The 17,266-nt window shown below is 45.9% G+C and overlaps 1 protein-coding gene across 2 annotated transcripts; it reads left to right on the plus strand.

The window, feature by feature from the left end:
* Window positions 1–176: 176 nt before the first annotated feature.
* timm50 (translocase of inner mitochondrial membrane 50 homolog (S. cerevisiae)) lies at window positions 177–17,266 on the plus strand. 2 transcript variants are annotated; one of them, XM_077565255.1, is made up of 11 exons: window positions 177–728; window positions 2,336–2,501; window positions 3,955–3,986; window positions 8,596–8,617; window positions 11,846–11,904; window positions 11,976–12,095; window positions 12,778–12,882; window positions 13,346–13,444; window positions 15,048–15,204; window positions 15,271–15,377; window positions 16,640–17,263. In XM_077565255.1, exons 1-11 carry the CDS (start codon window positions 537–539, stop codon window positions 16,736–16,738), a joined length of 1,158 nt encoding a protein of 385 aa, XP_077421381.1. In that variant the 5' UTR covers window positions 177–536; the 3' UTR covers window positions 16,739–17,263. The 2 variants fall into 2 exon arrangements, with proteins under 2 accessions (XP_077421381.1, XP_077421382.1); XM_077565256.1 differs by lacking the exon at window positions 177–728 and adding an exon at window positions 802–947 and having other exon boundaries at window positions 16,640–17,266.

Consider the following 17,266-nt stretch of genomic DNA (forward strand, 5'->3'; position numbering starts at 1 on the left):
ATTACGTGCACGCAAAATACGTCATAACCGGAAGAACGACACCACTAGCAGTCAGTCATATGTTGTTGTCACTAATTTTCTAGTTTAAAGAGGATCATTTCTGTTGTTTGTATTCGATACACATTCAATCAGACGGAGGGAAGGAGGGAAGTCATGTGATATTAACTGACGTTTGACAGACATATCAATGTGTTGCTGTAATTTAGTATGAATTTAATTTTAATTGTGCAAAGTTAAGCGACATGTGTTTATTTAACCTTTGCAGGACACATTTTAGGTGTTCATGTAATAACTTTGGGGATTTTGCCCTCAACCAATATGGCAGAATTGCGTCGCAATCGAAGGACACACTCTTGTTTGCTTTTGATTGGCCAATACAGACAGAGCACGCCCATTTCCTCCTTTCCCAGAGGCCCTCGCCCTCGCTAAGAGGTTGTCACCCCTGTCAGTCACAAGCTGCAACCAATCGGGTGGTTTTGTCGTTTAGCTCGGCGGAGTGGAAGGAAGCAGGCGCTCGCCGGTAACCGTCATCCAAGATGTCGGCAGCGTGTGTGTTCCCCATGTGTGTACGAGCGAGCCGGGGCCTTCTCAGGCTTCGCAGCGGGGCGCACGCCGCGATGGACGTCGTACGCATACTGTCCACGGACAAACCGCCGGCCGGCCATGACGGTGCGACGGGCGGTCTGGCGCAGGCGATTCTTCAGGAGCGGCTCCAACAGCAGAGTCAGGTGAGGCGCGGAATTGGGTGCGCTCCATTTGCTCAGATAGTCAACGTCGGGTTGGTGGGGAACGAGTGAATGCAGCTGAACTTAAGCGCCAAGGTGCTTATCGGGACGTCCAGGTGCATGAAACAAGCCTTTGCATTTGCACTGGCATGTCCAACCTGTCGTTAGCTTATATTACGTTAAATGATTTTTTTCTTTCTTTCTCCGAGATTGCCAAGTAAGGTACGTGGACGAAAAAAGTATGAGTTGCTAAGCCGTTGCGTGTGTCCTACAACGTTTCTATGAACTTTCGATCTGTTGTTAGCTTATGCTAGCATGCTAGCACTGTCACCAACTGCGATTCAAAGTGTTTTTAGAGGTAGAAGCTGAACAAACACAGCAGTTTCCTTCCTTTCAATGTTGTTATGTGTGTGCTTGTGATGACAATTGACCTAAAATGAGCATGTGTGTGCACCTTTAATCGTGGCTGTTGCATGGATGATCCCTGCAAAATGGCATGGCTAAGTAGATGAGATCGTCAGCCACCACCTGGTGGAACCTGCTGCTTTCTGGCCACACGGCTGCAGTGTCCTTCAGCAAGACACCAAAACCTCCCAAATGCTCCTGTGGCTACCATGAACGGTGTGGTCACCCACATGGGTCAAATGCAGAGGTCACATTTCGTGGACACTTGTGTATGTAAAAAAAAAAAAATCTTCAGCTCTCACTTTCCTCTGCAGGTGAGTTCAAACATCATGTGATGGGCGGAAGTCCTTGCATGTGTTGTGTTAGCACTGAAATTGGATTGGCATGAAGGTCAGGACTCGGAGCAGAGCTTCGTGTTCGCCCACTTTTCCATCCCTTTGGATTTCAATAGCCCTCTTCCTTTGAATGCTCACTTGTTTTTGGTAATGAGTTGTAGTAAACTAGAACTGTGCAATTAATCACAATCCCACCGAGATCAGGATTTTCGACTGCCATGATTAAATTAACATCAGCGATGAGCTTTTCAAATCTGCTGCGTCTCTCATCAAGCACTGACTCAAGCCGATTAGTCAGCCCACCATTGGCATGCCAATGCATGGGTAAGGCTTCATTTAGTTGCCTAAACAAGAAGTAAGTCACGGTAAGAGAAAGTAAAAAATAAAAAATGGAGACGAGCTGGTGTGTCCAAAAGGCGTCCATTGTCTAGATGTGTTTTGGATTCAGGGCAAGTCTCATTAAACTAGATAGGATCATTGAACCTCTAATTTCTATATTGCATAGAAATGATATTGGTTACCATACAATGATCGAAATATGGTCAAATAAATTGACCTTCCTGTTTGTTTCAATGGGAAACATACCTCGCATTGAGAATGGGCTCACGGAGCAAAATCAATTTGGAACTCAAGGTTCTATGGTCTATTTGAGGATCGACATGCTAGCGATGTCATTTTTAGTCCAATATTTCCGCACGTCGGAGGCACCGCTGACAGTTTGCCAGGCCCGCCAACTTCCTGTTGTTGATTTCAACCAGATGTCCATTTTGTTCATGTCAAAACGTGCGAGCGCCTATGATTGGACTTCAAGCCGTTGCGCAACAGTAAAGATGACGTGTCAAGTGTGACGTGTGATGTGTTGTGATGCAGGGCCAGTCTCCTCCAGCAGAGGGCGGCGAAGCTGCGAGCGGCGGCGGAGAGCAGGCGACGGGCGACAAGAAGCAGAAGGAGAACACGGCCTACGCCAAGAAGATGGTGCTGAGGTTGGCGGGCCTGATGGGCCTGGGCGGCGCCGTCAGCATCGTCTACGTATTCGGTGAGCGTCCGTCGACGTGCGCGCGTGCAAGACGGCAGAAGATGCGCAGTTACGCCCTTCATTCTGACGCCATTTTCTGCTTGTCCACATTTCGGTTAGCTGCACTTTGCTTTGTACTCGTACTTGCTTCACAAAGTGGGACTGTTGGTCTTTTACACTCCGTTCCTCGAGGGCCACAGGCTTGCATTATTTTTTCCCCCTCCTCCAACACAGCTGAATCCAATGATCAGGATCGTTATCAGGCTCCTGCAGAGCTTGCTGATGATTGGAATCATCTGTGTTGGAGGAGGGAACCATCCAGGGAAACGTAGTGTTTTTAATGCATCACGCACCCACAAAATGTGGGGCAAATTCTTCTTTTTGTGTTTCTTGAGAAAACAATGAAAGGAAAAAGTGATCCGCTTGACTCGGACCGTGCTTCAGTGAGCGACGCCGGCACATGATTGGCTTCCTGTCCCCCACCCAGCCATTGTGGGTTGTGGGCGGAGCTTGTCATGCAAAGTTGAACGGCATTGAGAGTTTAGATGGTGAAAGCGGCGAGTTGTGAGGACGTTCATTTGTTTTCCACGGGAGCTGCTGGCCGCCATCTTCTCACAAAGCCGCGGATGCTGCGACGTGCCGCCTTGTCGGCCCTTTTTTCCCCGGGAGAGGAAATCGGCGTGAGGAATTTTCAAGATGCGATGGCAGGGAAGGTCCACCTTGATGGCCGCTGCCAGCTGCTCTTTTCTGCTCCTTTTGGGCTGGCGAAGGAAAATGTGTCCGTCGGCCCCCTGGTGAGAAACGCGCTGATGCTGCGTGGATTCGTCCTTTTTCCTTCTGGAAGTATGAAGACAGGCGGGAATGCGTCTGGGAAATGAGGGGAAAGCTTTCAAGTGTGAGCCCATCTCAAAAATATTCACTATATAATAATAATAGACTCACTGTTACTTAAATGACCAATTAGTATTGTTTTGATTAATCAATGAATTGGATTAGAAAAACATGTTTTTATTTAAGGAAAAAAAATGCCGTTATTTCAATTGAACAGTACAGGAAAAGCACAAGCATAAATTCTTTCATTGGTCTGGTCCGTAAACATCCGTCAGAAGATCAGCAAAAGCGTTGCTCATTCAGCAGAAGCAGAAGCAGAAGCTTGCACAAAAGCTCATCCGTCTGCTTTCAACAGAAATGGAAGAATATTCACTCACATCAGTTGGACAATTTGAAGTTCAGCGAGGATTCATCAATTATCAAAATAATTGTTTTTTGATTGAAGAATTATTGCATCTTTAGCATTAGGCAAAATTGTCATCGCAATTTCCAACCAACAATTTTTATTGCTGAATATTGTCACAGTCATGAACATTTCTTCAAAATTGGAAATGGGGTCGTGAACCCTACTTGGAATGCGTTCATCTACTTCATGCTTGGAGAAAAAGGACGCGCTTGTTTACTTTTTCTTCTTCATTTTCAGGGACCAATTCAGTGGACGAACAAGGAAATCTGGTGGGTTTACGCGCACTCACACACACACTTGTCTTTGTATCATGGTGGGGACATCTCATTGACATGATGCATTTCCTAACCCCAAGCATGAAAAATGGCTGCCGACCCCCAATCCTTACCCTAACCTCAACCATAACCCAATTCAAACCTAAACTCTAAAACCAAGTATTGACCCTCCAAAAAGAGGTCCGAACTTGTGGGGGCCACCAAAATGTCCTCACAATTTCAAGTCGGTGCCCACAATGGTAGTTAAACCTGGAAAAACACGCGTGCATGGGCCCCACAATGTAGCAAAGACAAAAAAAGCACACACAAGTGGTCCAAGTTGAATAATATATTTTGTCCAATTGAAGAAGTGGCAAAATAAGCAGCAAAATGAGAAGGCAGAAGCAAAGCTTATGAAATCGAGCCCACAAGACGTGTGGAAAATGAAAAAGGTCAACAGGTCAAGACTTCAACAGGTTTTAGTGAGGATGATGCAAATTTGGATTACAAGCATTAAACTTAATGACATTTCAACACATTTCAAAATTGGAATTTGTATTACTAACGGAAAATAAATGTCACAATATCCAAATATCGGTGAACTTTGACTTGACTAATAATCAGTAACGGGATTGAGAGCGAGCTCGATCTAACAAGTGGACACACTTTTTGAGCAGTTGGTGCGCGTCGTTCAAAGTGTTTTCCGCTCAAGTGACAACGCAGCACACTTCTCTCGCCTTTTGTTCCACGCGTGCGTCGACGCATGCGTGCGACGCGAGCGCTCGGTTTGATGCCGAGGCCACAATTTTGGCACGAGGCGTCCGTTGGACTTTGAGGAGTCTGGGCAGCATCAAAGAGGCCAAGGATCGCCACGGGGGCCCACTTGCAGCACTTGGCTTCAAAGGGCACACTTCTCACACCCACTACGGCACACGTGGCCTTTTGTTGGGACGCTTCCTGCTCGGCTTTGAAGCCGCCACTTGCGAGAAAGGTTTTATGACGATTGCGCTTCCCAAACGTGCGGCCTGCAAACGGCAATATTTTGCTCAAAGATTCTAACACCGTCTTGTGCTTGGAACAATTGAAGCGCTTTCTTCTCATAATGACTTTTGCACCCTCAAATTCTTCGATTTAAAAAAAAAAAACGGAAAAAAATATGACTTTGTTCTCATAATGTTGCAACTTTTTCCTTTGGGAAACAAACAGGACTTTTCTTTAAAACAATTTTTTACATTTTATTTCAAACAGTACCTCTTAATTATTATATTAACTTTATTAGCCAAAAACAGCTATTTTATTATTCTAGCAGAGGTTTTTAATCTCAACGGGACCAACCTGGTTAAATGAAATGAAAAATGAAAAAAACAACAAATTTCTGTTAAGAAACCTTTTTTTCTGTTAAAAATAAAAATGTGTCTATTTGTAGTTGTTTTTCCCAACTTTTTACTTTAGGGAGCAAACGGTACTTAAAAAAACAATTTCAGACAATACCAATTAATTGTCATCTTAAGACTTTTTTTTTTTTTGAAGGTTTTGTTCTCGTAACTATAAAAAAGTCACTTTCTGTAAACAAGGCTTTATTTTGGTGAAATTGTGACTTTTTTTCTGGTAAACAAACTAGTGCAGTTTTCCAAAAAACAAACGACATAATGAGGAGAAAAAAAGCATCTGTCTTCCTTCCAAAACAAAAAATAGGCTTTATTGATTCTTGTCATGTTTTCCGGAAATAATACAAAGCAAGCAAAACAACCCAAAAAAGAAAACTGCCTACTGCACGTCCGCTTCAAAGATGCCGTCAAGCACTTTTGTTTTGTTGTCAAATGTTTGTTTTTTTTCATGCTGACAACTCGACCTTGCACACAAATCATGATTTTTTTTATTTTTATATTGACTGTATTGTCTTTGTCAATGATATCATCAGTTGGCTTTCCATCCACCCATTTTTATTCCCAGTTTTCAAGAAAAGCAAAAATAAAACGGAAGGGCAACATTACAAATTCGAAAAAGGCCCCAAAATTCGCAAAAACTGTTTTAACACTTGGAGGTGGCGGATTTGGAAGCATATTGAAAAAAGGAAAATGCGGATTTTGGCGAAGCAGGTTTTGCAAATAAACATGCCACACGTTTCGATCAGATATTACGTCACACATGCGTTAAAAGCAATGTCGGACAATAAAGTATGTTTGGGCGGACGACGAAAGCGAAATCTTTTTGGAATTCATTAAAGAAGCGAATATTAATGCAAGATCGCAAGCGGCAAAGAAACGCTGCGGTTGATCAAAAAGTACAAAAGCAAACTTGCACGGCGCAGTTGCTTCCTGGTCTTTTGCTGCTGGATCACATCTCTTTGGTGTATAGCGCCACCTACAGCCATGGAGTCCCTTCTCAACATTCACAACAGACGGAAACGGGCCGAAGTCGCATGTCCGCTTTGCGTACATTTTTTTGAAACAATTGGATGGAAACCCGATTATTATCGACTACGTTTGCATGCAGCCAAAACTCCAAAATTGGAAATATAAACATGAATTGACTTGAATGTGTAACAACAATGTTGTATTTTGTTGAAAGGATGGCCGACTTTGGAGGAGACATTTGCTCTCAATTTGGTGTCCGCAGACGAGCGATTGCGACGACCGTCGTTAGCGTGCTGAACTTCCTGCAGGCGTCAACGAGCACACTTATCACAGTTGCGCCGGGAGCGTCTGCTTGCTTGCGGCGGCGGCGGCGGCACAGGTCACGCGTCCGCGCCGCCACACTTGTGACACCGGCCGTCAAGGTGCGAGGTGTCCTGGTGACTTGAATGGGCTGCTACGATAAATGACATCTGCCCCCCCCCAAAACAAGTTTTATATACTGTAGAGTTTTTTTTCTAAATATGCAATACACTATTTACAACTAAACAATTAACATTTCCTTTCATAACAAGGTGGTGACTAAAGATTTTACACGCGAAAATGCTTGCCTCCACTTTCTGCTCTGCGTCAAAGTCCAAATTGTGACCGCATCACACCAATGAGAGGCAGTACTTAAAAAAAAAAATCGAATAAAAATGAATGCATTGTGGCTTTTGGCTCCGGGTTGATGTCTGCCGCTGTTTGTCCTGCAGAGGGCAACGTTGCGCACGTGTCCTGCAGCATGCAGGAGGTTTCTCGCACGCTTGTGTGGAGTTGTTGATTGTTTCCTGCGCTTCACTTCAAAGTGCAGGCACACTTCTCCTCACTTCTCCTCACTTCTCCTCACTTCTCCTCACTTCTCCTCACTTCATCTTCCTCCTCCTCCTCTTCCTCCTCCAACTTGAGAGGCTAACAAAGCACGCCATTGTTTGAAGGGACTTTTTGCTAATGGTTCTCACTCACGAATATTTTTGCATCCAGTCAGAACAATCCCTGTAAAAAGGCAGAAAAGATTTTGTTGGCAAAATTAGTTTTGAAATGATGAAATATGTATGAAGCACACTTGCTTTTTAACTCTTCATTTTAACCTTAGGACACGTCCATAAATGATTAGGTCTTACTGGGCTTACGCTGGGTTCATGTCAAGTTCCGAAATGACCCAAATATTGCTCATTTGTGCACATGACTTAATGGCCCCAAATTTGTACTTTGCGTGCACATAATATTTGCCCATCATTGGAATGGAAACACAAATTGTGTTTTCATGCTCCCGAGCGCAGTTGAGTCGTGTTTGCCGAGTGAGCGTTGAAATCCCGAGTGAGCGTTTGAGCGGATGCGCTAATGAGGCGCCAAGAGCTCATGAGGCGAACGCCGCCGCAACTCTCGTGTGCCCGTCACACTTTGGGGATGCTGGGAGAAAAGCATGGGTGGGGGTCGGGCCAGATTGCGGGAACGCGTCTCCCCCGCTCGCGCCTCATGCCGAGGTGCCGACGGCGCTTTAATGGCCTCGTTCGCACCTCCTTTTTTCTTTCTTTTTTCCTTTTTTTCTGTCAGTGTTCCCACAGATCCTTTTAAAGTTTAGTTTAGTTTCAGGCAAGGCTTGGGCTGACATCAAAGTCTGACGTGATGAGAACTCCCAAGAGAAATATCGCGGTATCGCTGTATTAAAATGATCGTGCTCTAAAATGACCTTTTTGAAATATTTGGGTCAATAAAAACAGCTTTTTTTCCCCCTTGAACATCATCTATTTGGTTTCAAAAGAAAATACAGAATATTTTCCACAAGCAACCCCCTTCGCTCCCAGCTGTTTTACTGGATTTTGACGGATTGCTGCAATTAGCCTTAAAATAGAGCTAAGTTTCATCATGATTTGCAACATGGCCCTGGTTGATCTCTTAAACCCTGCTGGCCGTTTTTTTGCAATACCTACCATTGCGTTGCGGGACCCCTTCAGGTCAGAAGCTGCATCAAAACCTTCTGTTATGCTCTAGCTCTCGTTATTGCGAACTTGAGTCCGTGTGCAGAAATGGACTCAGCAAAATCCAGTGAGGAACCCTCCAAGGTCAAATGTCATCCTCATTCGTCTTTGTGGGCTTTTGGCCAGCAGGTGTCACTCTTCTTGCGCCCTCAACTTGCTTCCCATTTTGCTCCCAATAAAAAGAACCGTTGCTCACACTTGACACTTTTGTTTTTCCTAATCGTTGTGTGTTTTTTTCTTGTCTCGCAGATTCCCGATGAGTTTGACAAAGGTGAGTGCTGCAAACGCTTTCCTTTTTCCTCTTCAGTTAGCGCGTGACGGCAGCGCGGCCAAAGTCCGATTCCTTAAACGCCACATAGCACGTCTTCTTCAATCCACCGCCAAGAAAGTTTTGGGTGGACTTTTGTTTACGGAGAACCGTTAAGAGCAAGAAAAACATGTGCTCTCGTTACAGTTGAACTCCTTCTGGCCACCTTTAAATTGCAACGCCAACAATGAAAATGTGTTTTGATATGTGAAAAAGGCTTTTCATACGAGTTGACACTTGATTGCACGAGTGAGCTGGGACTGTTCCGTTGCTTCAAATGTTGTTCGTCTCCATCGGAAGTCATAAGCAAACAAAGATCATATGCGGGGTTCCGCAAGGCTCCGTTCTTGGACCCCTTGTATTTATTGTCTACATGCTGCCCTTTATAATATATCTTGACGTACATTCATTTCGTACGCATGTTCATCAAATCAATGAGTGGATGGGCCAGAACGTTCTCCAGCTCAATCAAGACGGAAGCGATTCGTTTTTTTGTTTTTAGTTTTGGCCCCCAAAAAATGAATGGTCCAAGATCAGGGTTCGCCTGCACCCCATGTCACTGAAAGCCACAAATCATGTTGATGTCATTATTAACTCTGAGCTGAATGTTAACAAGCACTTGAAAGCGGCAACGAAATGTGCTTCTCAGCGTCCGAGAAACGGATCTCGCGGGCGCGCAGAACGCGTTCATAACATTGAGGCCGACGACCGACATTTACAGACAATATTCATTTCGATTCAAAGAGAAAAATATTCTGCTCTAAGATGGAGACTCGCGTGTTGCGTAGACATTGCAATGACTTTTGGCCGGTGTGTTTACACAAGCTTGAATTGTGTGTGTGTGTGTGTGCGTGCATGCGTGTGTGTGTGTGTGTATCTGATGGAGACGTCAAACGCGGATGTCGTGTCGACGTTTACAGTGCATCTTGAGATGTTTTCATTGGTTGGAAATTGCATACTTGTGGTCTGTGTGTGTACGTATGTAATGTGTGTTTGAGATGTGTGTGAATGTTTGTGTGTGCGTGTGGAGTTGTTGTTCTCTCCCAAAGCTCCAGAACATTCCTGCTGCGTGATTTCACTTGCTGATGTGGGCAACATAAACATAACACGCACATCTACATGGGGGGGGGGGGGGTTGTTGGCCACGTACATAACTAACAATGGACAAAAAAAGGAGGAGGAGTCAGCAGCAGATGACTGCTGAGTAACATCCTCCTCCTCCTCGTGCGCTTCTTCCACACGACTGACTACGTTTCCGTGTAATTTTGTCAAACATTTGCATTCAAACCGTTGACCTGCGTGAGCGGGCAGTTCCTGCCGTTTGCATAATGGCCACACACGGACGCAAATGGCCGTCATTTTTGCGTTTCATTTTCTACGCTCAATAAAATACATCAAATTCATGTCGCCAGTCAATTTCCTCCTCACTCCAAAGGTCAAAGGTCTGCTTTTCTTCGTCTTTTTCCCTCCCTCCCTCTTCCCCTCCTTTGCTGCTTGTTTAGCGCTCCGTCTTTGGGTGTTCACGTGCCCCTCGTGCCCCCCAAGGGCCACACACACGGGCCTGTTCTAAAAACAGCTCAACTGCCACACAATATTGCATTTTTTATTCAATGAAATTTATTCACGTCACATTTTTTCCCTGTATACTCTAACACGACCCAATTTGTTTAGTATTTTTTTCCAGGGGGCAAAAAAAAAAAGTGTTGACAGGGTTTTACAGGAAGTGACTGTACGGTGTGTTAGCAACGCAAAGTGAGCAGCATAAATCACTTTTTAATCTTGATTCCAGTAACAGGTTCGATTAATCTTCACTGACAAAAGTTAGCAAGGTTATTTTAGTTTGCTAAAACTAACAAAATAACTCAAATTCCAAAAATATTTTTGTTAATGAAATCAAATCAAAAGCAAAATGCTCTTAAAAAAACAAAACTAACTGAAACTACATTTTATGTTTCCAAAGCAAACTAAAACTATAATTACAGCAAAAAATGTCCTTTGTTTTAGTCTTTTGTCCTTCATTTCATGCATGAGCCTTTGGGATGATTTCAAATGTGGTTTGAAGTCGATTGATTTTGACATGAACCGGAATCAGCGCCTTTGAAAGTGTGTCACGCAGAAGTGACGTCATCGAGCAGCAGCCAATAGAAAAGCACCTTCAGATGACGTCGCTCACAGGCCGCAATTTTGCGTCCTCGACTTTTGGTTCTAATGGTTCGGCTTGCCTGCTTTTTCATTGAATTCAGACAAAACTCAACGCTTGGTAAGAAGGGCGTCAACTTTTTTCATTTGACCTTGGTATTTATTTCTTGCACGAGTAATACACATTTTTCCAAAAACTAAAACTAATAAAAAAAAAATTTTTTTAAAAAAGAACCAAATTTAAAAAACAAAACTCAAAACGACTATAATGAAATTTCCTCAACTTTAATAACCCTGTTAGTTAGTTAATGTTAATTTGTTGAACATTTGGAACGATGTTGTGACCAAAGGGAGCGTTTTCCGAAGATGTGTAAATTGCAAATGATGTTCTTCAGCCTCCTTTTGATTTGTGTTGCCAATGACGCGAGTGTCGTCACGGCGAGCGGCGGCAGATGGCCGCTTCCTGCTTGAGCACGCCGCTGCGGTCCCCAGGGAGCCTCAGCGCGTGCGTCTCGCTGCGCCGAGGGAGCAGACACGTGCGGCGTGCCGCCATTATGGTGCCGGCGGCCCCACGGGGACGGACGCGCGTCTTCATTAGCATTCGTCTTCAGCACGGCGACAGCTGGACACGTCATTAGCAGACGTGTAGCCGGCTAGCGCTCGTCAGCGGCGACGCGTGGCTGCTGACGGCCGCCTTATGCCGTGCAAATGTAGCAGTCGTCGGCTTTACAAACATTGGATGCCATCCTGACTACTGAATATGTTTACATGCAGCCAAAAACACTTTCAAAACCCCAAGATTGGCAAAATTCATTCAAAAAATAATAATAATTCCCAAAATGAAAACTTTGTGGATTCATAGGAAAGAATTCACAGCGCTTGATTTTTCCCACTCAGGTGTGCCAAGGCACGGTCTGGTCGTCGGCCATTTTACCCGATGTCCGTTTGTGACGCCAGTCCTGGAACTTTTCTGACACGCGTCGTATGTTTTGTGACAAAGAACAAGCAGATCTCGTCCCGGGCAGGTTGACGGCCCGACCTTGTTTCTTTCAGAGCCTCCGGTGGTCCAGCAGCTGAAGAGAACCGTCAAGTACTTCCAAGACTACAGACAGGTGAGGTGGGGGGGCCGCAGATGTCCCGAACCATCAGCCAGATCCTCAAGTCTTGTGTTGGATGTCGTCAGATGATCATCGAACCCACCAGCCCCAAATTGCTGCCGGACCCGGTCAAGGAGCCGTACTACCAACCGCCGTACACGCTGGTTCTGGAGCTCACGGACGTGCTGCTGCATCCCGAGTGGTCGGTACGTCTGCACACACGACGTTGGACTTTGGTTCCTCGTTGCTCTGGTCTCGTGTGCACGCACACACACACATGCATGCTTATTTATGTTCCCGTATCAACTTGTGACGATATAAAAAAATTGTTTTAATTATTATTTATTTATTTTTTAGTCATTGCCTGCAGTCTGTTTTCAACCTGCAGAATACTTGATACAAAGGAAATCAATCATTGAATTGATTTCCAAAAGCAAAAAGGAGCTCTTTCTCTTTCACACTTTGAAATTGAGCTGATGTTAGCTGTGCTACTTAGCTGGTTAGCTTCCCGGTTAGCTTCCTGGTTAGCTACGCGTGACCTCCACTTGTGAATGTTTCCAGCTATGAGCCATCAATCGTGAGTTGCGTCGTGTCGTCAACTTGCTTCACAATAAGCAAATCATTTTGGGAAAAAGCTGGTTATTGCAATTGATTCCAAAAAAATAAGCCGAGAACAAGCAATATTTCAAAGTCAACTCAAAAAGAGCTAACAATTAGCATGGATGTGGCAGCGTTAGCATACTTTAAGCAATGGATCTCTGCGCATATTAAAACACTTCACAACCACTGAGAATGTCGGCCACACTTTGGTTTTGTCCGTTCCTCTTGGAATTTTTCACCTGATTGGACTTGACGCCCTAAGGAATCGCAACATTTGCTTGGTTGCAGCTGGCAACCGGGTGGCGCTTCAAGAAACGACCCGGCATCGACTACCTGTTCCAGCAGCTGGCGCCGCTCTACGAGATCATCATCTTCACCGCAGAGACTGGCATGGTGAGACTTGATAGTGCACGTGCACGCGCACGCGCACGCGCACACGCACGCGCACACGCACACGCATTGCTTGTCGTCTATCTCCGAACAATGTGTCGTCGCTGTGGAAGTTCCGCAACACACACACACCTGCAGATGGCCCACATTTACGCGTTAGGAGCGTTCCTCGCTATATTGTCTTTTTGCAAGTGATTACAAAAGTGGATTTCTTTTTACACTCTTTAACTTGATTTGCGTGATGCCCTCTGTTGTGGGAAAGGAGAGCCACACTTTATATTCAATCCGACCGCTGTATTGTTGAAGTGAGTGACGTCTACTTTGTGAAGCTTCATGAGATCAGCGCACCTGACGCTCGGACAAATGACGTTTAGGGCTGCTAGAAGTGCAAAAACTTGAAAGTGTGCGACGTCGTTCCGACATATGGCGAAGACATTGGAAGGCTTTTGTGTGTTTGTGCGCGCAGACGGCGTACCCGCTGATCGACGGCATCGACCCTCAAGGTTTCGTCCTGTATCGTCTGTTCCGAGACGCCACGCGCTACATGGAGGGACATCACGTCAAGGTGCGTGTCCACCCGCAGCATCCCTCACTTGGCAATCGTCTTCGCGATTCCCACGCCGATCATCTGTGAGTGTGATCAGCCCGTAACGAGGACTCGGGTTCTTGGAGCACTTTTTCCATTTGAGAGCTTTTCACTGATGAGGATTTTAACAGTCAATCAATCTGGCAATTGTCAAATTTCCATCCTTTTATTTTTCCTTATGTGGACACGCCCACAAGGGCCTGGGATCGAACCTGCAACTTTGGGATTAGGACACAACCGCTAATCTCTCCTCTCTTTATTCAAAGACACGCAATGATTGTGTGAGCCTCCGTTCACACTGCAATTCCCATGCATTCATTGATTATTATTATTATTTTTTAATCCTGTTGACGTTACAAAACCAAATGTAACTTGTAATGTCAACACAAAGCACCAAATTAAGTGAAGGTGTGACAGCCGATGTGCTTCAAAATGCCGTTAAAGCACTACTTTTGTCCAAATGAAACTCCTCAATCCACTTCAGTCTTTGTGCTCAATCACAGTAGCCAACTTAGCTTTTTTTTTTGCGTGTGTTTTTTGCAGCAGCGTTTCTATATCATTGAGAGTCAAACTTCCTTTTTGTCCTTCAAAGTAAAGTAGCTGAAGCGGAGATTTGTCGCATCGGATAAACTCCCGAGCACAAATCATCCCCGAGGAGGTCCTCGTTTTTTCTTAAAGCAGGCCCTCAGCTGCTGGAAATCCCCCAGCTGCAAAAAAAAAACAAAAAAACTGCGTTTGCAGCGGACGTGGCGAGGCTACGCTTTCCTGTTGTTGTCCTCGTTTGTCTTCACGGGACGCCCGACAGGCGGCGCTTGAGGCTTATTTATTTATTTTGTGTGTGTGTTGATTTTCACATGCTGCTCTTTCGGTGAAGTACCAAAGCTGACCTGTGAGAGGCGCTCCAGACCGACAGAAAAGACGAGCAGGCGTAGTCGAGGTGGTGATCGGCAATCGTTGCGCGTCGTCAGCTTGAACCTTTTTCATTCCTGTGAAAATGATTGGCCGATATCAGTGGACAGCTGCTGAAGTGTGCGCGCGACCCATCGTTTCACATTTGCGCCGCGATCGCCGTCAATCACGTGACATCATCAAACGTCCAATCCATTGCTTTTTATTGATCGCTGAAGGCGATTGACTGATGCGTCCGCCGGGAATGAAACGCACACGAGCGCTTTTGAGGGGCGGGGCTCCGCCGTCCATGGGACGAGCCTCCCCATCTGTCGCTCACGCACGCACCACTAAAAAAGTGTGTGTGTTTGATGCCAGGCAGTCGTGAAAATGTTCTTTTCAGGAGACGCTCAAAACAAAGGAAGGAGAAACACAAAAACAAATCAACACAACTGCAAATTAAGAACAAAAGCAAATCTTTTTTCTGTCTTTGATTTGATCTCAATCATTGGAAATATGAATGAAAATTTGACACGAATTGTCTTAGAGTGCAGTCTTGTTTTTGTAAATGTAAGCAAATATTTGTAAATTCCTATCAGGCCTAAATTTAGGCCTTGAAGTGAAAGACATTAAACGGGTCGGTTTGGACAAAAACGGACTCCATTGGATTCCTGGCCATGTTTTTTTTGTTCAGGACGTGTCGTGTCTGAACCGCGACGGCAGCAAAGTCATCGTGGTGGACTGCAAGCGCGAAGCCTTCAGCCTGCAGCCGTTCAACGGCGTGGCGCTCAAGAAGTGGGACGGCGACTCGGACGACCGCACGCTCTACGACCTGGCCAACTTCCTCAAGAGTAAGCGCGCAGGTGACGGCCGGCCCGTTTGCGTGGCCGGCGGCTGACCGCTCTCCCTCTCGGCAGCCATCGCCATGAGCGGCGTGGACGACGTGCGCTCGGTGCTGGAGAACTACTCCTCCGAGGACGACCCCATCGACGCCTTCAAGCGCAGGCAGGCGCAGCTGGCGCAGGTGTGTGCGTCGACGCAACGCAACGCAACGGGTGGCGGCGGCGTGCGCTTGCCCGGTGGAGCCGCGCTGCTCGCCAGAGGTGGCAAATCCTGGTCCGCAAAGTCAAAACCCTGCCACCGTTGGCTTTAGCCGCAGGTGCTAGCTAGCTAGAGCTAGCTCCCATGGTGCTCGTTTGCTCGTTAGCTAGCTAGCATCAGGGGCTAAAGCCAACGTTGGCAGGGTTTTGACTTTGTGGACCTGGATTTGCCACCTCTGCTACTCGCCGGGTCCAGTCTCACAAATACTCCGTCAACTGTCACGGAGCACATCGTACAGTAGCTCACAAAAGTCAACACACCCCTCCCGCGGATTCCCGCGGATACTTTTCATTTAGGGCTGAGCGAAATGTCCAAAAAATAATTTGAAGAAAGAAAGCAAGAAACATTTCTTTCAAAATCTCATAACATTTGGATAGAAAACAACTTTGGAGAATGCAGAAGATGCCGAGCACGTTTATTTGGACTCGCCTCACTCGGTTCCTCTGTTGAGCTCAATCGATAAAATGACAAATCGATCAATTGAATTTGTTGATCGCGCAGCGTCGTTTCATAGACAACCCAACGAAAAGCGTAGAGCTTGTATAACGGTGTCCGTTTTTTGCCCCCTCAAACCATCTCCAAATACAGCCGCTAATAGCTGGCAACAAAAGTGAGCACACCCCTACGGGAAAAGTGGCAGATTGGCGATGGAGCCCGAAAATCAACCTCGTGTTGTTTCTTTTCCAAAAGTGATTGCTTTCAAGCTCCCAAACGGCGCCGCCGTGTGGACCAACTGCCCAAACGCTAAGAAACTTGTGCGGATACGTTGTAACGGGCTTTTACGTTGTAACGGGCTTTTGCGTGGGCGGGGCCTGAGACTTTGTGCCATGTTGAACTTTGGACGACCAGCGCGAGACAATTGAACACACCTGAGACCTTGTAACACCAGCCAGTCCAAAGTGTGCTCAATTTGGACATTTTTCCACTTAGGGGTGTACTCACTTTTGTTGCCAGGAGTTAATGGCTGTATTTGAGGAAACAAAATCAGCTGTAGATTTTCTTCTTCAGTGTGAAAAGATGTCATGAAATATGTGAGGGGTGTGCTGACTTTTGTGACATCCTAATGTGTATAAACAAGGAGCTGCCTGCTATTTCGACAGCAGCAAGTAGCGGACTGGTCGCCAGCCAATGTTTGGGATGATTGCGACAAACAGCTATTAACAATGTGGGTGCGTGCGTGTGCAGGAGGAGGAGCAGCGCGTGGGCGAGTGGTCGCAGCAGAAGAAATCGGGTTTGTCTCTGGGCTCCATCGCGACGCGCTTTTGGCGTCCCAAGCAGCAGTGAGAGAGCGAGCGGGCGAGCGAGCGGGCGAGCGAGGCGGTGGCTGACACGTCTCGACGGGCCTCCAATCAAATCCAAGAAACACTTGCTGCTATTTTGGGGTGAGCGCAGATTTCACTAGCCCCTCCCACTCCTGGGAACGGAGCGTCTGATTGGATTTGGGGTGGGGGCGGGGCTGGAAAGTGGCCGCCGCCCCCTTCAGATCTGCCAAATCGTCAATAAAGACAAACGTCAAACAACTTTGACACCATCGCAGCCACCGCAACAAAGATGGCGGCTGATGATGTCATCACAAGCGGACAAGATAACAGCGCCTCTTTTGATCATGTGACCACTTCTTGTCATGACCATTTTTCTTCCTGGCGTGTATTATTTTTTCGTTTTTTGCTATTATTTATGAACATTTATTTCTATGCCAACTTGTTGCATCATCTGCAACGTCTTCCTGTCTTTTTTTTCCCCAGTTTTTTTTCTCTCACTTGTTGTATGATGACATCATCAATTAAAAAACAACACTCAGAAGAAAAAAAA

This window comes from Vanacampus margaritifer, chromosome 5, assembly GCF_051991255.1.
Source record: "Vanacampus margaritifer isolate UIUO_Vmar chromosome 5, RoL_Vmar_1.0, whole genome shotgun sequence".
NCBI classification, from domain to species: domain Eukaryota; kingdom Metazoa; phylum Chordata; class Actinopteri; order Syngnathiformes; family Syngnathidae; genus Vanacampus; species Vanacampus margaritifer.